Source organism: Chenopodium album, chromosome 5, assembly GCF_948465745.1.
Source record: "Chenopodium album chromosome 5, dcCheAlbu1.1, whole genome shotgun sequence".
NCBI lineage: Eukaryota > Viridiplantae > Streptophyta > Magnoliopsida > Caryophyllales > Amaranthaceae > Chenopodium > Chenopodium album.
Window position 1 is genome coordinate 7,426,337 of NC_137838.1, and position 26,266 is coordinate 7,452,602.

At 35.5% G+C, this 26,266-nt stretch overlaps 2 protein-coding genes across 4 annotated transcripts; one reads left to right on the forward strand and one right to left on the reverse strand.

Moving 5' to 3' along the window:
- Window positions 1-1,964: 1,964 nt before the first annotated feature.
- Window positions 1,965-14,049, reverse strand: LOC145631744 (dual specificity protein kinase YAK1 homolog). Of its 2 annotated transcripts, none has more exons than XM_081683908.1 (18): window positions 13,322-14,049; window positions 12,794-12,993; window positions 10,143-10,296; window positions 9,953-10,062; window positions 9,804-9,873; window positions 9,643-9,725; window positions 9,456-9,534; window positions 9,335-9,375; window positions 8,903-9,025; window positions 7,932-8,082; window positions 6,951-7,065; window positions 6,772-6,854; window positions 6,591-6,665; window positions 5,187-5,270; window positions 4,203-5,023; window positions 3,221-3,379; window positions 2,475-2,749; window positions 1,965-2,290 (listed from the first exon to the last, which is right to left on the reverse strand). In XM_081683908.1, the coding sequence occupies exons 1-18, from the start codon at window positions 13,490-13,492 to the stop codon at window positions 2,220-2,222; spliced, it is 2,865 nt and encodes a 954-aa protein (XP_081540034.1). In that variant the 5' UTR covers window positions 13,493-14,049; the 3' UTR covers window positions 1,965-2,219. The 2 variants fall into 2 exon arrangements, with proteins under 2 accessions (XP_081540034.1, XP_081540035.1); XM_081683909.1 differs by having other exon boundaries at window positions 1,965-2,360.
- A 4,281-nt stretch (window positions 14,050-18,330) lies between these two features.
- LOC145631745 (DNA polymerase alpha-associated DNA helicase A-like) lies at window positions 18,331-25,490 on the forward strand. Of its 2 annotated transcripts, XM_081683911.1 has the most exons (8): window positions 18,331-18,952; window positions 19,044-19,146; window positions 19,560-19,863; window positions 19,946-20,229; window positions 20,835-21,866; window positions 23,124-23,292; window positions 24,686-24,843; window positions 24,980-25,490. In XM_081683911.1, exons 1-8 carry the CDS (start codon window positions 18,462-18,464, stop codon window positions 25,220-25,222), a joined length of 2,784 nt encoding a protein of 927 aa, XP_081540037.1. In that variant the 5' UTR covers window positions 18,331-18,461; the 3' UTR covers window positions 25,223-25,490. The 2 variants fall into 2 exon arrangements, with proteins under 2 accessions (XP_081540037.1, XP_081540036.1); XM_081683910.1 differs by having other exon boundaries at window positions 18,334-19,146; window positions 19,555-19,863.
- Window positions 25,491-26,266: the final 776 nt, after the last annotated feature.

The following is a 26,266-nucleotide window of genomic DNA, read 5'->3' on the forward strand; positions in this document are numbered from 1 at the left end:
TCGGGCTTGTGAAAATGTAACGGTAATAGCAAATATTGAGTTCAAGATTGGGCGGTCTTACCAATTGATAATTAGAGTGGCGAAAAGGTTTGGTCGAGGATGGCGAAAGTCGTGGTGGTCGAGAAAGTTAAGGTGGGCACAACACAAGTAGGTAATGAGCCTAGCCTGTTCGTGAACAGTTAGAGCTCGGCTCGGTCGAAGTTCGATTTGTGGTGACTCGGCTCGAGACCTTAACGAGCTGAAGCTCAGCCAGAAAGTTCGTGTATAAGCTTTTACTACTGTTTTCCATATATATATATATATAAATTTATTTGTCATAAATATTTCACAATCATGTATATAAACATAAATGTATTTGTCATAGTTAGTATTTTCATTATCATAATAATAAATAAATAAAAACTCATTACAAAATTAAAAATTTAATAATGAAAAATAAAGAAGACAAGTAAACTAAGGATAATAATCATCAATGTTGTTCGTAATCAGTTCGAATTCTGCTCGCTCATGCTTGGTCAAAGCTCAACTTAGTCAAAGCTTGACAAATAAAGTTTCAAGTTCCACAAGCCAAGCTAACCATATTCAGGCTCAGCTCGCCCAATAAGCACTCCTAACTTCCTAAGGGTCTATTCTTATTTATTGACTGAGTTGACTCAACTGATTAGAGCAGAGCAAAACTGAACTGAACTGATTGGAGCTGAAGTGAACTAAATTGAAAATAAGTTGAAAAAAATGGCCCTAAGTCTGACTATGATATTAATTTTTTTTTTATCAGTTGGGAATTTACGGTGCTTTAGAACACATGGTAACACAATATTTGTAAATTTTACAACACAAATATTTATGTAAGACCAACAACTTCGATTAAATCTCTTTTGAATGTACAATATTTCAATATTAATTTGGGTATCCAAAATTTAAATAATTCTATTTACATTACTTGAAAGTTGAAATCAAATGATAGAGCTAACAAATAAACAACTATATATATATTGAAGCTAAATTGAACTGAAATGAACTGAAAATAAACTAAAGAGAACAAGCCCTTAGTTTGATTTTCATTATTGTTGTCTAAAATTGAAAACATGAATCACTCGTCCATTGTACAGAATGGTTGCAATATATGAAGTATCAAATAGCAATATATCAAATAGCTTAATAGCATGAATCATCATTTTGTACCTCTATTTAACATTTGCTATAGAATATGCATCACAAAGAGTCATGATAATATTATATCCAGCTTTAGAAGTTTTCACTAATATTTTTTCCCATTACTGCTAATGGCCAAAATTCAACCAAGCACAAAGGAGTTGACATCAATTTTCCAACCACTACTAAGCCTAGTAGTCTATAATCATACACAAAATAGCTGATATCAATTTCATTTCAAAAGTTTGCCTTACTACGGAGTACATGCCAACAAGAAGTAAATGAATCGCGATGAACTGGTAAGGTTTGCCTTGCTACCCATCAAACAAGTTTGCTATGCTTTCAAAAATTTTCACACAAACAGAACAAACAATATTATGCTTCTAGCATGCATCAAATCTCCTCTATATCAGTATTAATTAATATAGAAAGCATAAGTCCAGCCAATTTTGAAGTCTCAAAAGTTAGAGCTTGGTGGTGAGGAGACGCAAAGCAATGCAGCATCTATGTCAAATTAATATGCATGTATTTCAATCAGAAAACGGCCAAAAAGTATTGAAGGAACCAATCTTCTACATTAGATTTTGAGCTCCCCGGATATCCAAACTGATGTAAAGCCGGGAGATGCTGGAATTCTACGGTCAACTGATGATGGACCACTGATAGCTAACATACTGAGAGCACTGTCAAGTTAGCCTCAGCGTGACCGTACAGTCAATGAAAAACGGATGCCTTCACCTGCTTGGCCCATTTGACAACAGTTAGATATGTTCAACATATTTTGAGACTTGTGGGGAGACATTTGTAATTACTTTGCCTTCACTCAAAATGATGCACATTGCATAAGAGAAAACAATAGAAGGAACACCACTAAAGCAAACCAGAAGATTTACTTCCAAAATTCGAATAAATGAAACAGATAATAGCCCAAGACAATGAATGAGCACGTTCAGGATGGAGAATTCTACAGCACAAGCTCACAAAGGAAGCATATAAAGTGGAGCTTTCTTGCGAGCTCCATGGAATATAATGGAAGTGAATTGTGGGCAGTTGCAAGGTCATGAATCTCATGATATCCTTCCAATGTCGTTTCTTCCTTGTGATGGTGGAATATTGATTGGATGGTTTGTTCTGCGACCTACCAAACAAGGGCAAGGGCTATCAAAAAGAACAGTATTGTATCTATCTTCTTCCCCCCCAATGTTGACCTTCAAAAAAGGAAATAAGCAGCAAAAGTGAAGGAACAGGCAAACAATTATTTCACATATGCGGGAAGACAAATTTAGAACTGCTTGAAATATCAGGATCAAGTTTGTGCATACCCCATGGCATGCTGTTATGTGGATATCCCGGATCATAGCTATAAGAATTGTGATGTGGCCTCATATTAATCCCCTCATTCCCATAAGTAACAGATGATCTCCCATGATTCGTACGCTGAATAGGCGGCTGTCCCAAACGACTTAGGGAGGTCGGTGACAACTGTGACATATATTGTGGTGCCCTTAACATTGAACGACCATACCCAAGAGGCAGATTGTGAGCAGGTGGGCTGTTCATATCTGGTTTTGAAAATGCTTGAACAGGTCCACTGGGCCTGGATCAAATCACAAACATTAAAGTAAATTAAGTAACAAAACTAGCATCCACTGGGCCCTGGATCCAAATTTCCCTACACTGAGCTCAACACTCATGCCCATGTTGAATAACCATGGCAACATCAATCCGATAGAAATCACAACTCCTATTACTTAATCTACCAAACACTGTATCAAATATGCAAAGCCCTTCAACAACACAACAGATTTCAGTTTATTGAACACCTAATTACTAATAGTATACAGGCAATTAAATCTTCTATAGGACATCTTAACTCTTACAGAATGCTTTGGATGCATTTTCTAAGGGCAATTCTCAGCACAGCTTAGATAATAAATTGACCACACACAAATGAATAACAGAAATCATATGGAAACAGGAAACCAATTCTATCATCTACATGCATGCCTCAACTCCTACAAACGACAGATGAAACTGAATAAAATAACTCAACTAGTACATTAATTACCTCCACATTGCATTAGTAACTGCATTTGAATCATGGCTGTATGTTCCAAAACCTAAAGTTTGTGGTGATGCCGTAGCTTGATCTATGTTCACCGCTTTACCAAACTCAGAAGTGATGCTGCTCACATCAGAACTATCCTCTTGCAGCAGTAATTCATCACTGAAAAAGAAAAACGGCAAAGCTTACAAAAATGCATAGGCTTTAAAAATTAGAAACACAATGACAGATGTTTTTCTATTTTAGTCTTCCACCTTGAATAACAGAAGTGAAAAAAGCACAAAACTTATTTCACATAACCTCTGTCCAAACAGAGGCATAACAATTTCACAGAAATTCAACAACCATTGGCATCTTCTATATCAAAGTAATCTTTTGAGAGAAAATCCTGCAAGAACATTTTTCTTGTTCAACATTTCAAATTTAAAAGCTGTGTGAATGTAGAGTAGCAGAGCTTGTTGACTGCTGGCATCAACTTGAGCATAATCTAATTACTCCAGCAATAGCGTAGACTGGGACAGATAATGAGCCAATGCCCAACTTTTCAAATGGAAGATATTTATCTTTTAGTGGGTTGGGTTTAAGCTGGTAAGCTCAAGTGAGGATTTGGCATCTTATTGTGAGTTCAACTTCCAAAGTTCCAATAGAATGCATGAAGTAATAAAGCACGATTGACTAGTATCCATGCTGACTGATACAACTTGAAGTGATCAGCAACTGAAGTCTTATGTGTATGTTCCCTTTCATAGAGTGATATTTGAAGTAATAAAAAATAAGTAAATAAAGATAAATTCCTAAGAACACAAAAGTAAAGCCATAAGACCATGACAGAGTATTCTAAGAAAAAACAATTTGTTTATGAAAATGAAATAAACTACAAAAATGTTTGTGATTCAAAAATATCCAGTGAGTAAAACTGTATATCATCTAGAAACAACAAAAGGAGTCCAAGTTTTCATGCCCAAGGGAGGTACTATTTACATACCTATAGTTTGGATCCCAATCGCCAGGATCAGGCAATGCTGTTACATCAAGCTTTTCATCCACAGGTCTTTTAATTTGTGAAAATTGAAGGCTTGAACCATGCGAACCAGAAATTGGCATGTGGGAAAAAGAGTTATCAGTACTGATATTACTACTACCAGATGGCGGCTTCCAACTTGACATGTTAGAGTTTATAGGTATATGCAGTGGACCACCAGGTACCTGTGACTGTGTGTTGCCCTCACCTTGACTGAAGCAAAGACCTCCACTCAATTGTCCTTGACAATGCGCAGAGGATGTACCTTCTTGAGACTGTATATTTCCGGAATGTCCCCAACTTTTTCTCCGGTTAAAATTGCTAACAGCAATACCTTTTCCGAGAGGAGACCCTTGACAATTTCCCCTTGCTGGAGATGCAGCACTATAATGTCCAGGTGAGCCAGAATTCTGAGTGAAACTGCTTGGCGGAGTAAACTGTGAAGGACTAACTCCAAGCGGAAATGGTGCAAAATTTCCTGCAGATGGACTAACACCAAGTCCATGTGGGCCTTGTGGCCGGTGATAAATTTTCCACCTTGTATCAGGGCTATTTCCGACCATTGCCTTACCACCTTGAGTATGAACATTCATCGTAGATTGGCAACCGGGTGAAAAGTATGTAAATGTATTAAAATTATCCCCATAGCTCCCGTAGCTACTTCCAAGCATATTACCATCATTATAACTATTATGGCTTCCTAAGCTACCATAACTACTGCTTTGTGCATACGGTTGCATCTGAATGTGTGGGGAAGCATGCATTGATAAAGTACGACCAGAAACCTGCATAAATGATATCAAAAGTCAGACACAGAGATGTGACAACAGGATACTCCCTCCAAGCCCACTCTTTGGAAAGTGAAGCATGGAGGCAGTGGGCCATAGCACATTTAGTACAATAGCCTAGGGAATGAAAAAGAAGCATCTAAAGAGCCTGCAAGCTTACATGTGGAGAGAGACCGGCTGCAAACCAGTGCCCTCCCCCAGGATGATGGTCCACCTTGAAATTTTGTGAAACTGGGCTAACCGGCTTCCCAATACGGAATCACAGAAAGAGAAAAAAAAAGTTTTAGAAACTTTGACAAAGAAGAAGGGACAAACAAAGGATAGCAAGAAGAAAACAGAAGACTTTGAAAGATAGAATGACACTAACCAATGAACTAATTACAATGGCAAAGCATCCACATATGGAAAAAATAAGAAGCTTGCAACTAAAGAAATTGATATGTACTTGCAATTAGAAAAAAAATAAAAAGATAATATTTCAGAGACCATGTCTCAAAACAGACTTATTAGTTCAATGAATCCCAATATCAGCATAAACTCATATTGGTAAATCAGAAAACTTGCTGCTTGGAAATTATTCCTCTTTACAATCTTTTTCCTCAGTCCCACTCTATTTGAAGGCTGAAGCTCCTTTGCAAATCAGCACTTTTAATCTAAACAAATAATCTTAATAAAAGACTACAACAAAAGCTTAAGGAAGACCATAAAGAAACATCGCTAGAATGTGTTTCCTTTAAAAGTAGAGGAACCAGCCATATGTCTTATTGGTTCTTCACATGGTATTTTACAAGGGACAATTCAAGGATTCTGAATTGATAAAGCCACATTGGTGTACCAGCAACTTTACTGAACAAGTGCATACATCTTTTTGATATTATAATTAATGCATTTGGCTTGATAGGGATGCCAAAGTCTCAGTAAATAAACACATTACCTGAGCACAATCAGAATAATCAATTATGAAGGAATGACTCAGAGGTCATCGTTGTTCATAACTTTATTCCATACTCTCGTACATGTATTGCAATCTCCAAATTTATACAACTAAACATAGCCATGCTTACTAAATAGCCACCTAAATAGAAATTTACTTTCAGTTTCCAACACCCAATATAGAAAAAAATAGCAACCATGTTCCATGTATAGTTCTTCCCAAAGATTCAAAGTTTTGAGGGCTTGGTATTCTCTGTTAAGTTCTTTCTTATACAAAGGATCATGATATCCGTTGTAGTGTTGCTCTAGAGTCTTATTTTCTTAATATATTGTAGTCAATGGGTATAATCATTTGTCACTCAACAAATAAACAAAGTGCAATTTCAGCATAGCCCATTCAATTCAACATAAAAGGATGTACCACCAGAAAGACAACAAGGACAGTAGTGAAAGAAAAGTTGCTAGTATAATTGAAATTATATTCCAAGTGTTCCTTTGGAAGAAGTAAAGTAAACCCAACACTTTGAAAAACAACTTATAACAAATGCTAACAGAATTCAAGAATTTTAAAAGCTTCAAATTTCCACGGTAAAATAATTCAAAAAGAATATTGGTGTGCAAAACTGCTCACCACACGAGGAGTCTCAGAAACAGGTATATAAGGGCTTGTGAATGGCTCTCCAGTCACAAAAGGATGTTTCAAAGCCTGCATTCAAATGCCAATCATCTAAATTCGTCATCCATATCATACTACATCAGATTACTAAGGATTAGAAACACAAAGTTGTTGATATGACAGAAAATTAATAAACCTGAAATGGAGACCATCGCTTTGCAGGATCAAACTCCACAAGCCCCCTTAGAAAATCAATAAGAGCTAACCGTATTTGCCTCTCTGCAAAATTCGAAGGTAATACATACCAAAATAAGCATGACTTGACAATATTATCATACAGGAAGCATATTAAAAGAATTCAAACATGGTACATACCTTTGATTATGTCTTCTTCGGGTAAATTTTTCTTGTAAGGATAGGCCGCAACAATTCCTTCAAGATTCATATAATTAAAATATTCTTTTCCAATCATAGGTTTTTTCTTCTCCCTCTGTCACAAATTCAAAGAATACTTGCATGAAGACAGGAAACAGTAAATCTGATAGTTATTTAAAAAAAGGACCAACCATAATATCATATAGCGCCATATTTTAAAACATTAAAAAATTTCACTACTTTGAGAAACTACGCTTTTCTCAAAGTAGTGACAAGTTTGATAATTATTATGAAAAGCTTCTATTTGGATTGGAATCTAACCCAATCTGCAATAGCTACTTGTGTTTTATAAGAATAAGATACACTATCTCCAACTACTTGGATTTCCTCAAGGTGCTCCCCCAAGTGTTTGAACCCCACTATCTAGGGCTTGCAGATTTTAATTAAGCTAAAAACCAAGGGACAGAAATGGTCAATTTGTCAATGTATCCTATTTGCTTCTGACATATCTTCATTACTCCAGGGTTTCTGCTACAATTAGTTAACGTATCCTATATGGCCCCTCTATCCATGTCTCTAAAAGAAACACCTGTAGAAAGCATGAAAAGCTAAAAGAATCTAAAATTCGGTATATAGAAAGAAGAAAACTAGAAAACAATAGCTTTAAGAGGAAAAAAAGTGTTGCCGGTGTTTTAAGGTCCTAGCCTATTAGCTTCAGGCCACAATCACCTTCTGTTTCAGGCATTTCTCTTTTACAAAGGTTGCAGTTGCACACCCTGGTCGGAATCATACTTGTCATTGCATAGCAAAAATCCAAAATAATAGGTAATGTAGTATTTAAAGAAGCAAAGCCTAAACAGGAAATACCAAGCCTTAATCAACCTTTTTTTCTTTAACAGGAAGTGCCATCAACCAATGATTAAATTCAAATTTTATTCTATTCATTAACAATCTCAGATTCTTAAGGGTACAAACACATACTGCTTCATATTCTTCCTCAGATAATGCTTGATAAGCACTTTTTCCTCCCATGGAAACATGTCCAGCATCTACATGATCGACACTTCCAACAAACTTAAAGAACTTGTTCGTGCTTTTTGCATCCTTTAGTAGATAATCAGGGGGTTGACCCCTACAAAAATTCAAATACAGATAACACTCAGTAAAGATCAAATATAAGGAGAATATCATAATGATCTTCTCTTTGGCCAATACAAGATGTATCTAGCTAAGATAACATCAAGTGTATTTTTTAATTTAAGAAAAAGAAACATATTTGCACATATAGGGATTTAAAATTCAGTTCAAAGGTGTGGGGACATGATATTGATGAGCTTAAAAAATGTAACAAATAATAAAAAAAATTAAAAAATTAAAAATAATAAATAAATAAAAAATTGCACTTTCAGTTGAAAAAAATGAGCACATTTAGCTAAAATTAAATGCAAATGAGTCCTTGCCTTCACTGGACCTACTACTAATAGTGGATTTAGAATAAAAAAGAGTAGAGATTGATTATGACTTGTAAGCAATGAAAATGAAAATTGAAGATGATTATATAATGAATATACAGTGTACCTAGAACAAATTTGAACTGTAATATTACTTATATTTATAAATGTACTTGAAATGGATCTGGGATTATAAGGAATTCAAAATGAAACATTTTCACTTTGAGTGGGGGAATTTTACATTTTATTTTGGGACTAAGGCTTTGTTGTTGTTGTATAAGAATTGCCAGCATTGAGCCATTAAAAGCCTTTAAAGCATAGGATATAATAAAAGGCTTTCAGTGAACTAACAAAATATGAGATTATTTGTTACAACTTAAAAAACTGGACATCGATTTAGCATCAAAATAGTTATCCAAGAACTGCAGTCATGCACAAGAACCACACCTAGACTTAATTTATACGTACAAAAATGACTCATAAGAAAAAAGAGAAGCATACCCGAGTATACGAATCATCCTTCTTAGAAGATCAAATTCTGAAGCTCCAGGGAATAGAGGGAGGCCTAGAAACAACTCAGCAACAATGCATCCAAATGACCACATGTCAATGGCGGTAGTATATCTTAAAAACATAGTCAAGGTATGCAACTATGCATGTCATTCAATGCATCATTCATTCATTCATAATTTATTTGGACAAGGAACAGCCATATATCAAATCAAAACTGAAACAGTTCAGCTCTATCTATATGTGTTTGTACTCTGGTAGTCTGGTTGTGCAGCAAACACAAGCAGACAAGTAGCGAGATAACTGAAAATGATTCTGGTATGATCATCTTCCTTATTCAGGAAGTTGGGTGAGAATTCTCAAATCATCAAATATTACTATACCTAAGGAAGAAAGACATAATAAGCAAGTAACAAAGGATACTGATAGCCAAGAAGAACTTCTGGAGACCTGTAGTAACGACTCTGCAAGAAATGTAAAAAACTAGAGTAAAAATCATCATTATCAATAGAAAAAGTGAATTAGTGAATGGGAAGAGCCTTACCTGAATATAAGAGTAGACAGTCTTATCCTCCATGCAGGCAGATCCAAAGTCAATAATTTTAATTTCTGCTGGTTTCATACTGTCAATATCATAACAGTGTCATACTTTGCTATAAAGAGGACCAGAAAACCACCTTTCCCATCAACATGTTCCCACTATCCCATGTGTTCACAGGAAGAAAACTCACCTTGTGCACAGAAGAATGTTCTCCGGTTTAAGATCACAATGGATAATACCAGCATCTTTCATCAGTCCCAACCCACGCAAAATCTATTAAATACAATATTTAGCAATCCAAAGGATATTAAAGGTGCTGTAGCAAGTACTATAGATATCAACAAGTTCTACCTGCTTTGAGAAGAGCTGTACTATGCTCAACGATAGCCCTCTAAAATTATTAAGTTTTATCAGCTCATATCTGCCACAAAAGTATCAATACAAGTCACATATAAAGTCTTAACAGCAATATAGCAAAGTCACGGGCAGACCAAACTTACAAATTTGTGTCTAGTAATTCAAAAGAAATACAAAGATGCCGCTGGAATACAAAGTAATCATGAATGCGAACAATATGATGCTTATCCTCAGGATCAAGCTTCTTATTTAACTGCAAAGGGGGCAGAAGGAAAAGTTATTCAGGTCCAGTGATAATAACTTCACGGCGGGAAATATTATCAGCTAAGGTACCGTAGTCAAGATTGAGACTTCAACCCAGGCCTGTTGATAGTAAGCTGGCTGATTTTTTATGATTTTGACTGCTACAAAACTGTTAGTATCAGGCACCCAACATTTGGCAACCTGTCCAAATGTCCCGTGTCCAAGAATATCTTTCACAATGTATCTGTTAAAATAAAATAAAAAAACTAAATTACCAGCACTTGTAAATTGCAGCATGATATTCTTGTCTATCATGACCCCTAGACAACAGAGATAAATAAGGAAAATAGACCACTTACATCAACAAAAGCATACCTTAAAAGATACCAGCACAAAACATGCACCTAATACTTATTTACCTCCCATCTAATGAACAAACAGGGGCTAAATAGCTAAATACAAGCCATAAGTAAATCGAAACACTAAAAAATCCAGATAACACGCGAAGTAGTTGAATAGAGTCAATGGACCGGTAATGCAAGCTACCTATCCTCAAAAGCTTTTTATTTCTGTTATTGGTTTGGCCTTTTCTACAATTATTGTCATCCTCCACAGTAATATTTATAGCAGCAAATTTTGCATGTCTGCGTCCTCCCATTGTATTTCGGTATTTACATTTCTATTTTTTATCAAAAATAAATAAATTATTCGTTTTCCTCTCTCTTCTCTTTCCTTGTCTTTTCACCTTTACCACCTCCAAATGTTCTTCCATGTCTTTTGACTTTTCCCAAACTATTTCAACAATTGCACCTCCTAATTTCAATTCAACAATAGTTATCAAACTCAAACTCATCCTCTTACGTTGTTTTCAAAATTTTGATTTTTTGTCTTTCATTTCTTTTATAATCAAGGGAAAAACTACACATCACAAAGGATAAAAATTTAGTTTTGAGAATTGATGAGTGGCATAATATTTTATGTATATTCATATGCCATAGTGTGACCTGTGACTCCACAAAGCTTGCTAGAAATTATCATATTCGTTGTCTTTTATAGATAATCTAATACCACCACTAAAATTATTTGGAAAAGATAAGGTTTTAAAACGAATACTTTCCTAGACAGGAGAATCTTTAAAATGATTCATAAATTCTGGGAAAAAGCATTACCGTGGTATGCAATTTTTCAAATAATATACAATTGGTCTTGGAAAAGGAGATTCTCTTATAGAAGGATGAAAGGTGATGCATGTCAAAAGGAATTTCCTACACCACAGGAGGCGCTGTGGCCTGTGGGTCGTTGGACATGTGGACAGCCATTGCTTAGTGGGTGCTCATGGTTGCCACTTGCCAGGAACAATGCTTCTCCTAAAGAGCTTTAAATTGGATTTGTCTTCTATGAACAACCATTAGACACTAATATTATAATGGGCTATTTGGTGGGCCAAACGGAGTCCAAAATGGGCTTTCACATATATGAAAAGTATTTTGAGCCAATGAAGAAGACGGATGAGACGGATTCTCAAGATGAAGTACCAAAAATGCATTTTTTGTTCCCAGCACGGGCGTAGTGCATTTCTAGAGTGCTGCAAAAAGCAATAAGGTGTGCTAAACTGCTAATGGGGAAGGTTTCGGCAAAAAAGTTGTCTAGTTGTACATACTAGGGAAGGAAATTTGTACAACCTCCTTGTAAGTAAAATCTTTTGGATGTGAGAACATTATAAAGAGGATTTCTGTAGAATACTCTTTAAGGGGAGGATGGAATCTACAAAATTGGATGTTTCGAGAATTAGGAGCTTGGTATGCCTATGGAATATGAATAGACCATTGCATTCATTTGAACAAATCAACCAACACATTGTATTCTTTTTCAAAGCAATCAAATCCCTTGCACATCTATAAAACTAACTAATTGGTACAAGATCGATCACCCTCTTCACTGGCATCATAATTAAAAGGGCTATGTCCACATATCCAAAAGACATAAAACTCCACAATGCATTCTTGATTATAAGTCCTAACTCACTCTCATTCCATATTTGCACATATTATAAATCAATCATTATCAAATAAAAGTTCCAAAAGCAAGCCTTTGTCCAAATAATGATCTTTCCCCTAAAAAGGCTCATCTTCATCATCAAACTTAAACCATTCCTGGTTATAACCCCTAACTCTTTCTCAGTCTGCATTATAAATGCATCATTGTAGTGTCCAATAAATGAGAGGCTTCAGTCAGAAGTTATAAAAGCTAGTCATTGTCCAAAATTAATAGTCTTCTCCCTACAAAGACTCTTCACTCTCAAAATCTATTGGAAGGGGGACTTGCATAAGCCTTGTATTGGAAAGGGGGATCAGTGTAAGTAAGCGCCTCACTAAAAGTCCCATCTATTGGGAACTGAGTGCACATAAGTCATAGAAGATTCACTTTTGAATCCGCTTTAAATGTATGAAAATCTGTACCAATTACCAATTTACCACCACTTTCAATTCTACACCCTCAATTTTAACAAAGCTACGACATTTAAATCAATGTCTGAATATTTCACATTGGATTGCAATTAAAACTTTTTGATAAATTACATCAACATTCTTAGTAAATTCTAACAAAGCTACGACATTTAAGCATTTTGGCACTACATTAATTCTTAGTAAATTCTCTATTGGGCCCGGGAGGATATTTTTGAGGGTGAGGAGTGAGAGTGGGGAGGGGGGTATATTAAAAATAAGTATAAGAAATCACACCTTCGTTGTGTATGAGAATTGACCAAGACGTAATTTACTGAAAGAATAAGATCCGAATTTGCATTATCATGGCCATCATTGAACACTCCATCAGATGGACTTGTTAAAAACCTCTTAAGGTTCAGTTCATCAGTATACTTGAAGTCGGGATTGCATTCTTGATAAGTTTCAACTATGTGCTTTGTAAGTTTTGCCACCAACTACAAACCAAAAAAAATAACACATACCATACACACACATTAGCATGCTACTCATTCAACCATCAATTTCAAACGGCAATCAACTACTTACAATAACCACTCATCTAAAATATTGCTAAACAACATTACTCCGACTCTCTATTTCACCTCAAGTACCCGTGTCAGATACTCGACAAATGTACACTACATTGGTATGACACTTCAACATTTCAATTTCAACCAAAATTAAGCAATTTCTTCATAAAATCATAGACTTGAACATTCCAATCATTGACATAATAACTAACATCATAAAAGAATGAATCAAGACATTAATTGAGAAACTTACAGGTCTTCTAACCACAACCCTCAAAGGTTTAGACTTGTTACTCGTTTCCTGGGAAAATATATAGGGACGAAACGCCAGCTGACGGGGGAAATACCCCGAAGCAAACGATGGCGAAGACGACGGCAACTCATTCGAAAGCTCGCCGCCATCTCTATGGTTGACTTCATCCATAGAAACCACTGATTAATCTTCTTCACAAAAAGTCTAATTGCAGAATTCAATCATCCTCCTCTCTTTCTCTCTCCTCCACCAATCAATCAACAATTCCAATCAAAACCGCATACTAATTCACCCAGAAGACTGCAATCCCATCCTCATTCAAAAACCTCGAAAACTGATTCAATTTCTTCAAATTATTGAAATTAGAGCTAATGCCTCATCTTGTAACCATCCGATTGCAGATGAATTGATCAAAATTGAACCTTAATTAGGGTTCGGATCGTTAAACGATTGAATCCGGGTGTAAATTGAGGATCCGAATAAGTGAAGTGTGAAACTTGTTGAAGATCAATTACAAGAAGAAGGGATAATTTGGTTTGATTTGATTGAGAAATTGATTTGATTGAAAAATTGGGGGAAATTGGGTTGGAATTGATAGAGTCGACCGGTATTGGTGCCAAAATTGATTAAAAATTTGGGTGACTGGAGTTTTGATTATACGGTCATCGGCGGAGCATCTTCCGTATAATGAACCCGGTCCATTTTTATGACTTTTTCTTTATTGTATAATGTATTCTATTTTACGGGTAGAGTGGAATTTTGGAAAATTATAAATTATACTAGTACAAGTAATTATTTAAGGTGGGTCGTGGGTGAAAAATAAAATTCGTTGACATGAATTATCCATTCGGTTAAAATTATACAATTATAATAATAAAATAACTTTACTTCATATATAATTTTTTAAAATAGGTTTTACCGGAGTGAAAAATAATTATTGAGTTTTCATGCTGTTTTATTGAAGGATTTGCGTGAAATGGCTATGGCTAGAATAGTGCCAATGAAGAAGCATTTCTAATTTTCTATTGCTTTAGTCTTGTAGAGTAACTAATTAACAACTTTGGATTACATTACTACATGTATCTAGGTGCACATGCAGATAGGTGCATTTAATGGTAAGTTTTGGGTGCACCAAGACGCTATTAGAATTTTCATGGGCTTTAGACTAAGGATTTGATTGAAATAATTCAAGGTGACTTTTTTCACAATGGTTTTGCTGTAGATTTTTGTTTTTAAAAAAAAAAATAGTAATGAGGTAAGAAAACTAATTAATTTAACCCTCCAGTATTTGCCCTTGCTTCATAATAATAATAATAATAATTTGCCCCAATTCCCCAAATTACTTTGATTTTCTTGTTCTTGCATCTTTAATTGTTTTGTTTACTATAAAAATATTTAGGGGTTCTTTTTTTTTTTTTTTTTTTTTTTTTTTGAAATCAGGGGTATGTATAAACTAATATGTATAAATCAAAATATTAAATCATTAAATACATAAGACGAAACCATGAATATAATACGTATTAAATATGGAGTAACAAAGATTTCAAGTAGCATCAACAATGAGAAACAAGTGGAGTATTTTCCTTATGTACTAAAATATTAAAATATAAATGGAGCCATGTTTTTTCAAACAATAAACAAGCAAATAAGAAAACTTTACATTAGAATGTTAGATTAAACTACACTGGAAAAATTCATATTAGACTAAAACTTACAAATTGCAATTTAAAACACCTTTTATTCAAAGTGATATTTAACACTATTTATAAGGAAAAAAATAAATAAATAACAAAAAAAATTTAAATCTTTTTTTTTTTTTTTAATTGACTTATACTTTCTAGAGAAATGTGTATTTTTGTGTGAAAATTTTCATATACACCTTTTGTTCTAAGAGAAAATTAGTCTAAAGTAGTATTGTTTGTGTGTGAAACATTTGAAAACATTATGTACTTTAGTCTAAATTTTTTTAGAATTATCTAAGTCCATGAATTTATCTAAAGTTTCATAGTCTATAATTAATTGAAGTCCTTTTCTAATAATATTGCCTATTGGTACTAGGGGTGTACAAAAACTGGCCCGGACCTGAAAACCGACCTGTAGATTCAGGTCCGGTCCCGGTCCTTGAAATTCAAGGATTCCGGGTTTCAGGTCCGGTCCGGGTAAAACCCGGAAATTTCAGGTCCGGACCTGAAACCGGTAAAACTACTTTTTTTTATTTAATAAGTTTAAATATGTCCATAAACAAGTTCAAACAGGTCCAATCAGGTCCAATCAGGTCCAAACAAGTCCATAATAGGTCTAAACAGGTCCAAACAGGTCTAAACAGGTCAGCACTTTCATATTATTTAAAAAAAAATCAAAAAAAAAAAAACTAATCAGGTCTATTCAGGTCCAAACCCGGACCGGACTTGATTTTTCAGGTCTGGACCGGAACCGGACCTGTTGATTCAGGTCCGGTCTTCGGTCCTTAAAAATCAAGAATTCAGGTCCCGGTCCATTCAGGTCCGGTCCGGTTTTGGACCGGTGTACAGCCCTAATTGGTACTATGGTCCTTTGTTTGATTTTATTTTTCATGTTAAACATGCAAACAATATTGTCGTCCACTTAGTTGCTAGTATGTATGAATTCTTTTTCCGCAAATGCGGACCTTGATGGTAATAAATTTCCTATATTTTTTTGAAGTTAATTGAACTTATTTTGGTTGAAATAAGCTAAAACAAGCAAGTTCAACCAAATAGGCCCTTGATCATACATACATCAAACTTCCCTTGTATTTTTAAAATACAACATATTTTTTTTGACACGTTTTTTAAGGAGATGATTAGAGTAAAATAATTTATTTTATTTCTCACATTTTTTAGCATGCAACTTTATCAAAATAATTTGAACACCAAGATTACATTAGGGTTAGGTACTACATGCATAAATTTTATTTTGAATAATTTATCCGTATCCACTATTTAATCTCTTTTTCAAAGTGTGTACCAAAAATGTGTTGTATTTAAAAGAAAATAGATGAAATATATTTATAAAATATTCTTTAGTAATTATAGCAATTACTCCAATTAGTACTCTGTGTGAGTATAAGGACTATGAGAGGTCATTAAACTATTAGACTCCACTCCCATTATGTTTCCATTAATTTATCTCAAAATCTTGCTATTTTTTTCCTTAAAGAAACCATACAAATTGAATCTATTCAAATTTAAGTCAGACCATTATTATTTTCCTAATTTCATATTATTAATTTGTATTGCTGTAATAATATAAAAATTATGTATTTATAAAATACACATTAAGACAACTTTAATAAGATTGATTTACTTGATAATACGTGTTTATAAATCTTGTATTAACATAAAAAAAAAAAGGTCAAAGTCTAATTAAAATACGAGAGCTAACAAAACTTGACTAAGGGCCTGTTCTCATTGACCGAACTCAGCTGAACTGAACTGAAATGAATATTTTATAAGAGAAGGAAATTAGGAGTTGAAGTGAACTGAACTAAACTGAACTGAATTTCAACGTATAAGAACAGGCCCTAAGCCTAGAAATTTTTATGCTTCGCATAGATTAGATTAAAAATTGCATACTATAACACCTTAATTCTAGTGAAGATAACGTAGTATCGAACTCTCAATTGTTCGTTAGTACATCATTTTGTTGACATGAAATCTCACTTGTCTGTCTATAAATTCGTTATTCTTTGGATTTAATAAATTAAAACTAACGTCAAACTTTTTTTCCCAATTTGAACACATCCCCCGTACAAAAAGAAGTGTTTAATAAGTTTAATTTGAATCTAAATTATAGAAATCCGTGATAGTTTTGTACTCTTAACCTAATTAAAATAAGATGTATGAGTTTTAAAAATGAATAATAAAAAGTCAAAAAATAAGGCTCCATTCACTTTATCTTATGTTTGCTGAACTGAAATTATTTTTACTGGACTGAAATTATTTTTACTGGCCTGAAATTATTTTTGCTGAGCTTAAATTATTTTTACTGAACTAAAATTAATTTTACTGAACTGAAATTATCTTTAACTGATTTTCTATTATATATCTTCTTTAAGTTTATAGAATTTTACAATACTGAAATTATTTTTACCGAACTGAAATTATTTTTTATTGAATATTATTTTTTCAAGGTGAAGTGAACATGGCCTAAATATACGAATAGTGAAAAAATCAAACGTGTCAATTAATTAGAAACATTGGGCATACGAATTGATTTTTACTAAAGTGCAATTTTCCGCCGTGTGGCTTAATGGCTTATGAGAGATTATTATGATGTTATATATACTCGGCCACTCGGGTGCACAATACACCCATGGGTATTCATGCCTCATTTTTAATTAATCATCAAATGAAAATAAAAAAACTGAGCTTGATTGATATTGTTTTTTATTTTCAATTTTCTTGACATTTTGAAAAAAAAAAACAAAAGTACAACAATTGTTTCTCCTTTTCTACCAGTTTTCAAAACTATCACGATGTTTGATCAACTTTTGATTCACTATATGACATATAATTTTGAATAAAAAAACAAAAAACAGAAAATAATAGTGTTACCAAATAGACCGTAATTTTGAATTAATTTGGTGCATCATGCACCTAGGTGTATACAAAAAATATCAAAAGCTTCTAACTTACGAGGGATTACCAATGAACGCAAAAGATTCTGTAAGAGAATAGATTCAAAGATCGAGTTGGCGGGGCCACCGTGGGGCAAGTTATAAAAAATCAAGACGTCAACGGAGGCGGAGACAGTCGACACTAGTAATCCCCATTCTCCCGTGACTGAGAGCCACACAGTGTAAAATAACGTTGGTTCACTCCATCCCCACAAATTTAAAAACTGGGAACCCAATTAATACACGTCGTCCAACCACAATCCCAAAACCCACCTTCCAAACACAACTATTGGTTCCCAATTACCAAACGTCTCGTCAATAACCCCCCTTTCCTTTCGCTTTCAATTACCCCATATTCAGTCTCTGGTTTACAAAACCCCCCCCTTAAATATCTCTCTTTCTTCTAAATTCTCCACTATTTATATCAAAAAATCAAATTAAAATAATGCGTTGCACCGAGTTGACTCAGTAGCAGGTTTCCGCCATTGCTGATTCAACTCGGTTATGGAAGCTTTTTGCTACCATGTCTGTAATGGCTCCTCTGCTCTCGCCCTCGAGAAGCTTCGCATTTCGACGTCGACTTCATCCGCCGTCAGAACGCGGTTTGTCGGAAGTTCGGCGGCGGCGCTTCGTTTTCCGAGTGTTGTGTTCTCGAATTCCAGAATTATCACCGGAAAAGGCGGCGATGTTGACGGAAAAACGAAGATTGCTGCTCCGAAGAGGAGGAGAAGCAGGAATCAACGGAAAACTCCACCGGTGCCGGCGCCGGCGGAGACGTCGTTGCCGGAGCCGAGGAATTTGATTGCGAACAAGGCGCTGTATCACAATGGAGATCCGTTAGGAAGACGAGATCTAGGGAAGCTGGTGGTGCGGTGGTTGCGGCAAGGGATGAGTGCGATGGCGGCGGAGTTTGCGGCGGCGGAGGTGCGAGGGGATTTCTCGGAGTTGGAGCAGCGAATGGGACCGGGTGTGACGTTTTTGATTGAGGCGCAACCGTATATTACTGCAATTCCTATGCCAGTTGGTCTTGAAGCTGTTTGTTTGAAGGCTTGTGCTCATTATCCTACTTTGCTTGATCATTTTCAGCGTGAGCTTAGGGATGTTCTTCAGAAGTTGGAACGCGAGGCGGTTGTGCCGGATTGGAAGGAGACGCGGTCATGGAAGTTGCTTAAGCAATTGTTTAATTCAGGTCCATTTTTATGCCTTTGTATTATGAATTGGTTGTTTGATTGCTGTTTTTAGGGTTGTTAGTTGTCTGAGATTGTGATTACCTGATGAATGTTAGGTTTTTGTAAGCGGTGTCGTAAAATCGAGTATGATACTTTTGCAGGGTTTTAGGATTTGCTAACTGTCATATTAGAATGATGATAATGGAATTCACTACAACTAAGCATGTTGTATGTTGCTTGGGTTCAAAAATGGATTGCGAATTTGATTGTAAAAAGCCGGTGTGATTTGTTCGGTTTAAACTTTATAATCATGCTGTGCACAGTGGACTGTTTGATAAATTTACTGCTTCAATGATTAGTTCGATAGCTTATTGATCCTAATATGCCTCCTGCTGATTGTTTTTCATCTGATCATACGAATGTAACAGCGCAGCACAAAGCTATAGCCAGGAAGGTCACTCAGCCGAAGCCTGCCCGTGGTGCTTTGGGGCTTGACATTAACAAGGTCAGGAAGATGCAGGCTACCATTGATCAATTTACCAATCATATGGCAAATTTGCTTCGTATAGAAAGGGATTCAGAGTTGGAATTTACTCAAGAAGAGTTAAATGCTGTGCCTACACCTGACGAAAATTCTGATTTCTCCAAGCCAATTGAATTTTTGGTCAGCCATGGGCAATCACAACAAGAGCTTTGTGATACGCTTTGTAACTTAACTGCAGTTAGCACTTCAACTGGTATCTCAGCTTGTGACATGAACTTACATAAAGTAGTCAATTCCGTTGTTACTTTGACTCAGCATCTCTCTTATACCTGCAGGATTAGGTGGAATGAATTTGGTTGTGTTTAGAGTGGAGGGTAATCACCAGCTGCCACCCACTACTCTCTCTCCAGGTGATATGGTTTGTGTAAGAACATGTGATAGCAGAGGTGCTGGTGCAACTTCATGCATGCAGGGTTTTATTGATAATCTTGGGGAGGATGGCTGCAGTATTAGCGTTGCTCTGGAGTCTCGACGTGGTGATGCTACCTTTTCAAAGCTCTTTGGAAAGCTTGTGCGAATTGATCGCATTCCTGGATTGGCTGACACACGAACATATGAGGTAATTGGAAAAAGATGAACTGGCTCTGTTTCTGGTAAATATTGGAAAGATAGATATAAGTTACACTGTAAGTGAGTAAGTGCGTGCATGCATTACATAAGCGACACACATGTCTGTGGTCCTTAAAGGTCATCGCCTTAATATGTGTTCTAGTTACTAGTTGCTATAGCACGTTGCGGTTAAATTTCTTCTTTAATATTTGTAATTGATAGATATTTTTACTGAAGCACTAGCATCAGTTGCATACCTGTATCTGCATTAATGTGTTTCCTTGCAGTGCTAATATTTCTTTGAATTGTTAGTTTCTTTTGATGGACATTAGTGCTGTTTCTTTGCAATTCTCTTCCTATAATTTTTAATATGAATTGTTAGATTCCTTTGTTTTGATGAGATGTGAACCTTGTACAAATATTAATATAGATTTAGCATGAAAAATTGGTTAGATTAACCTATGTGAAGATTAACCTATGTGAAGTGCTTGCATTTTGTAAAAATGTTAAGAGGTTTACCAGGTGTGCTTGCATTATCTTATCTTGGCTCACTTAGAAAGTTTCTTGAATTTGATTTACTCTTGATTAACTATTGTCTCTTCATTTATTCTCTAGCGTAACTGTGAGGCGCTGATGCTACTGCAAAAGAATGGTTTGCAGAAGAAAAATCCATCAATTGCTGTTGTGGCTTCTCTGTTTGGTGATAAAGAAGATGTTGATTGGCTGGAGGACAATCATGTTGTAGACTGGAAAGGAGTAGAAGAGGACAGTCTGGTGGACAGTAGCAGTTTTGACGATTCTCAGTGTCAAGCAATGGCCTTGGGTTTGAATAAAAAACGGCCTATGTTGGTTATCCAAGGGCCACCTGGTTCTGGAAAATCAAGGTTGTTAAAACAACTCATTGTTCTGTCTGTTGAACGCGGTGAAAAAGTGCTTGTTACAGCCCCAACAAATGCAGCTATTGACAACATGGTTGAGAAACTTTCAGATACTGGAATAAATATTGTGCGAATGGGAAATCCAGCCCGAATATCTGCCACTGTTGCTTCAAAATCATTAGGTGAGATTGTCAATTCCAAAATTGGGGATTTCAGGACAGAAATAGAAAGGAAAAGATCAGATTTAAGAAAAGACCTGAGACTTTGTCTAAAGGATGATTCATTAGCTGCTGGCATACGTCAGCTTATAAAGCAGCTCGCAAAGACATTAAAGAAGAAGGAAAAGGAGATTGTGAAAGACACATTGTCAACTGCTCAAGTTGTTCTTGCCACTAATATTGGAGCTGCAGATCCACAGATCCGAGGGTTGGGGCCCTTCGATTTAGTTATCATTGATGAAGCAGGGCAAGCAATTGAACCCTCATGCTGGATCCCAATTCTGCAGGGAAGGCGCTGTGTGCTTGCAGGTGATCATTGCCAGCTTGCTCCAGTGGTTTTATCTAGGAATGCACTGGAAGGAGGTTTGGGAATCTCCCTTCTAGAAAGAGCAGCAAATTTGCATGGAGGAATGCTCATTGCAAAGTTGACAACTCAGTACCGGATGAATGATACCATAGCTAGCTGGGCTTCCAAGGAAATGTATGGTGGGTTGTTGAAGTCTGCTGCAGAAGTCTCATCTCATCTCCTTATAGATTCTCCTTTCGTCAAGGTAACCTTGATTAGTATCTATTTATATTTAAAAGTAGTTGTTTGACTTTACTTTTTTTTTTTAATCGTTTATTTTTCACTTTCAACTATTTAGTAATAATGGGCTTTTCCCCTTTTCTTGCATGTCCTGAGACCCTTGACCTTACTTGTTTTTCTTTTTCTCTCTCTTGCTTTCTGGATAGCAATCATGAGAAATTTTCATACATTCATATATTATTTATTTATTTTTTTCCTTTCCTAATCAAGCATCGGAACCTTTTTTTTTTTTTTTGTTCTTCCGATTAACTTACAACTTCAGATACTTGATTACAATTCAGTATTCTGGGTACGAAGTCAACCTGCATCTTATTTCTATTTTTCTGTAGTTGGAAAATTAACATTCCTGACTTGAAGCCTTACGTTATCCCAATCCCAGTAAAATTAAGCTAATATAGACCAGTAGTCTAGTTTTGCTTCTCTTTGATTTTAATCAATGTCAAGTACTGAGATCAAGTATATCTACTTAGTTCTTATCTGGGTGAAATGGAGTTCATATCTAGCCGCTTAGGCTCTGCCATTTTCAACTTATGAATGGGAGCTCTAATCACGTTATATTGCACTATAGCAAATAGCATTGGATTTACACTGATTAAAAAGCCATTGGATATCTAGAGTCCCAGATTGCTGAAAAAGTAGCTGCAAGCTTGCGTTATAATTACCTCAAGAGTTCTTCCCAGTATTACCTGAGTATCTAATCGAGGCATATTCAGGACATACAAAAGCAAATAGAATCCTTGTATAGCCTTGCAGGTGATAGCACCTTTGAAATTAGTATGTCAGTTCCTTATAGTTAAATCTTCACAACACTTACCTATGACTTGAATGGGCTATTAGTTGGCGTCTAATTTGTCTAGCAATAAAGACGTTTAGTATTTTAGCTTGGAAGAATCTAGGACTCTAGGAGATAGATTGTGGTCTAATATTTGATAAATTAGTGGTGGAGACTGTTTTAGGCTTAACCCAAAAAAAAAAAAGGAGACTGTTTTAGGAAAACTAGTCAAACTCTATTCTCCCCTCCCCATCTATGTCTTTTTATTTGGACTATTGAGCCACACTTGCATGCGTCAATTACCACAATGTCTTGGTAAAGTTACAGTTTCATCTGTAATAATTGAAGTTGTTTTGGTTGAAAAAATAATGATGCATAAAAGAAATTCACCAAATTTGTTAAGTCTCTGTTGTATCTGTGTCGCTAAAGCCTATGTTTCCCTATTTGCAGCAAACTTGGATAACTCAATGCCCATTGCTATTACTGGATACGAGAATGCGTTATGGTTATTTATCTGTTGGTTGTGAGGAACAAATGGATCCTGCTGGTACTGGTTCTTTCTACAATGAAGGAGAGGCAAATATTGTTATCCAGCATGTCCTCTCATTGGTTTATGCAGGTTTGTTTCTACTTAGAAAACATGCTAAATTGCTAATACATTGAAATCTCTTACATGTGCCATTTTTTTGGGGATATTTGAATGCTTTCATAAATTATCAACATAGACATGTACAATTGAGATTGGCTAACCACATTACAGTCATCTTCCTGTCACTCAAAAACGCTAGGCCCACCTACAAAGATCATCGGTTGTTTCATGGGGCTTATGTTCTAGGGAAGGTCTCCTCACAGACCATCATCATTTTCTTAGCAGAACTAACTTATGGAAACCTTTGGACATCCTGGTTGCCTAATATCAACTAGATTGTTTGGTTCACACGGAAATTTAATTCCATTGGGAAGTTCATAGATTTCTTGGGAAATGGCCTTGTGATGTTTGGTTGGTACTAAAGAGTTTGAAATTCCCGGGAATTGATTTCCTAATTTGTGTTTGGTTTACTCGATCAACTTCTTATGTAGTATACAACAAATCAGCTTTTATATGAAAATATTAGCATATCAAAAAGATTAGTGTATAACACCATAACCAATCAAATCAGGAAGAAGCTTAAATATGATTAACAAAAAGCACAATGATTTCGTCAAAAAAAAAAAAAAAAAAGCACAATGAGCCATTAATTTTTTTTGAATGTAGAATTTGGATTTAATTAGGTTTCTCACCTCTTTGTCACATTTAAAAATAAAAAAAAAATTCTATTTGAGATGTTTCGTCATATAAGCAGAAGTAGAGAATTGCAGCTTGAAACCCAAGTTGTTTTTGCAGCCTTGTTGGTAAGATGTAGAGAAAAGGAGTCATGTAGACTCATCAATAGAGGAAGGTTGAGGGCAATTGTTTTAATTTTTTTTTAAAAAAAAATCAGGGCCATTTTTTTATTTGTTGACCCCCAATGTGGGAATTCTGAATGACTTGGGAGGATGGGTAGTGGTTGAGTGATGAGCTCCCATGTTTATGCGAGAATTTCTTAGGTAGTTTTAAATCCCCCAAATTTAGCTATTTTCTGCCTACCAAACACGAGCTCAATGGAGCATTCCTCAGCACAAACTAGGTAATTCCGTAATTCTGCCATAATCATCATTCATCATACAAGTAACATAACTTGCATGGTTGCAAACTATTTAAACAGTTTTTAGTTTTTAATTACATTGTGATGACTAATGTAAGTTAAGTAATCACCCTGATTAACTTAAAGAGAATTCTGATTTCTTAATTGAATTGCTTTATAATTTTAAACATGTCAGTTGTTTACTGAAGATATACCTCTGTTATACACTTGCACCCAAACTTTTGTTATAAAGACACTCCTTATGCAACTGTTACAATGTTGTGCTTTTTTCATTGATGATGAGCTTCATATAATGAGGAAGTTGATAAAGTATTCTCTATCATGCAGGTGTGAGCCCAAAAGCCATTGCGGTTCAGTCTCCTTATGTTGCTCAAGTGCAACTGCTGAGAGAGAAGCTCCATCAATTTGAGGAGACTAGAGGGGTTGAAGTGGCAACAATTGATAGCTTTCAAGGCCGGGAAGCTGATGCTGTAATTATCTCTATGGTAAGTCTCATCTTGAACATTGTCCTTTCTGCTGCCTACCTAAAAAATTTATTGTAAAATTAACAGAAACTTGATAGGCTGAATATTTTGCACTATTTGTTGTACATGGCAAGTGACACTGAGCTTTTATTTTCAGGTTCGATCAAACACAATGGGTGCTGTTGGCTTTCTTGGGGATAGTAGGCGCATGAATGTTGCCATAACAAGGGCACGCAAGCATGTTGCCATTGTTTGTGATAGCTCAACTATATGCCATAACACCTTCCTTGCAAGGCTCTTGCGGCATATTCGATATTCTGGAAGGGTCAAGCATGCTGGGTCTGATTATTTAGGAGGTCCTGGACTCGGCTCCAATCCCATGTTGCCATCATTAAGTTGATGCAGCCATAAGCTTTCTTTATACAACTGATTCCTGAGCTATTGGTTGCTTTCTTCCAATTGTTGATACATACGCCTAGACCTCATTCATGTATAGCATTCAAATTTTTATATTGTATAAAGCATTTTGTAGTGCCGTTGTAAGTGTATATGTGCATAGCAGTCTCAGTCTCACTTGCATACATAATACAAACATTTGCAAAAATATGTTGCAATGAACATCATTAAGTTTACTACTTCAAACTTTATGAGAACATAATCTTACAGTATATTTGCATTTTCTCAAGTTCCCTTCATAATTATACAAGTACTCGGTATGATTTTGTATTATAATTGTTCGGATATAAGCATTGATGAACCTAAACCCTTCTGAATCCCTATCATCACCTTCTTGACCAATTGTTAACAACCTAATTATATAAGCTCTAACAAAAGACATGAACTTTCAACGAAAAACTTGAACATTCGATGAACAAAGTTGATTGCAAAAACAAAGATGATTACTGCTAACATATCAAGTTGATTATATTGCCCAAACTGCCAATTAGTTGAAAGATCAATGCCAACTCCGTTGAAGTTAACAGTACAGTAAATTGGGAAGATTTACCTAATTGGTAACTCGGCTAAACTTGCAAGGTTGCCAAATTGCCAACGTTGAACGAAACCTCAAAATCATGAGTAGAATTTTAACTAAGCTTTTTGTGTTTGGGACACATGTTACATGCCCTGAAACAAAATGACGAATAGTCATCAGTTCATCACCTAAAGCCAATAAACAGATAAATCAACAATAGTAGTCCATTCACCCTATTGAATTGAAACTTTAGCTTAGCTTGCATAGGTTAATATAGTCCGCATTACCAAGCAAGGTTCCTTTAGGAAAAAGGTAAGAGAATCCTCATCCCTAAACCCGTTCCTAGCGACCTAGCTGGATTGATATACAGACTCAAGAAAGATAAATATAGTCCTTACTCAATTTTTACGGAGTAATAGAGCTTCATTCACTTAGGTCAACACACATTTTATACTATACCCATTAATATGT

Coding starts and splice junctions, on each gene's coding strand:
- LOC145631744 (XM_081683908.1), bottom strand. CDS start 13,492: ATGGATGAAGTCAACCATAGAGATGGCGGCGAGCTTTCGAATGAGTTG. Junction 10,063..10,142: donor AAGTCTCAATCTTGACTACG/GTACCTTAGCTG, acceptor CCCCCTTTGCAG/TTAAATAAGAAGCTTGATCC. Junction 2,291..2,474: donor ACATAACAGCATGCCATGGG/GTATGCACAAAC, acceptor CTTGTTTGGTAG/GTCGCAGAACAAACCATCCA.
- LOC145631745 (XM_081683910.1), top strand. CDS start 18,462: ATGGAAGCTTTTTGCTACCATGTCTGTAATGGCTCCTCTGCTCTCGCC. Junction 20,230..20,834: donor CTGACACACGAACATATGAG/GTAATTGGAAAA, acceptor TTTATTCTCTAG/CGTAACTGTGAGGCGCTGAT. Junction 24,844..24,979: donor ATGCTGTAATTATCTCTATG/GTAAGTCTCATC, acceptor TTTTATTTTCAG/GTTCGATCAAACACAATGGG.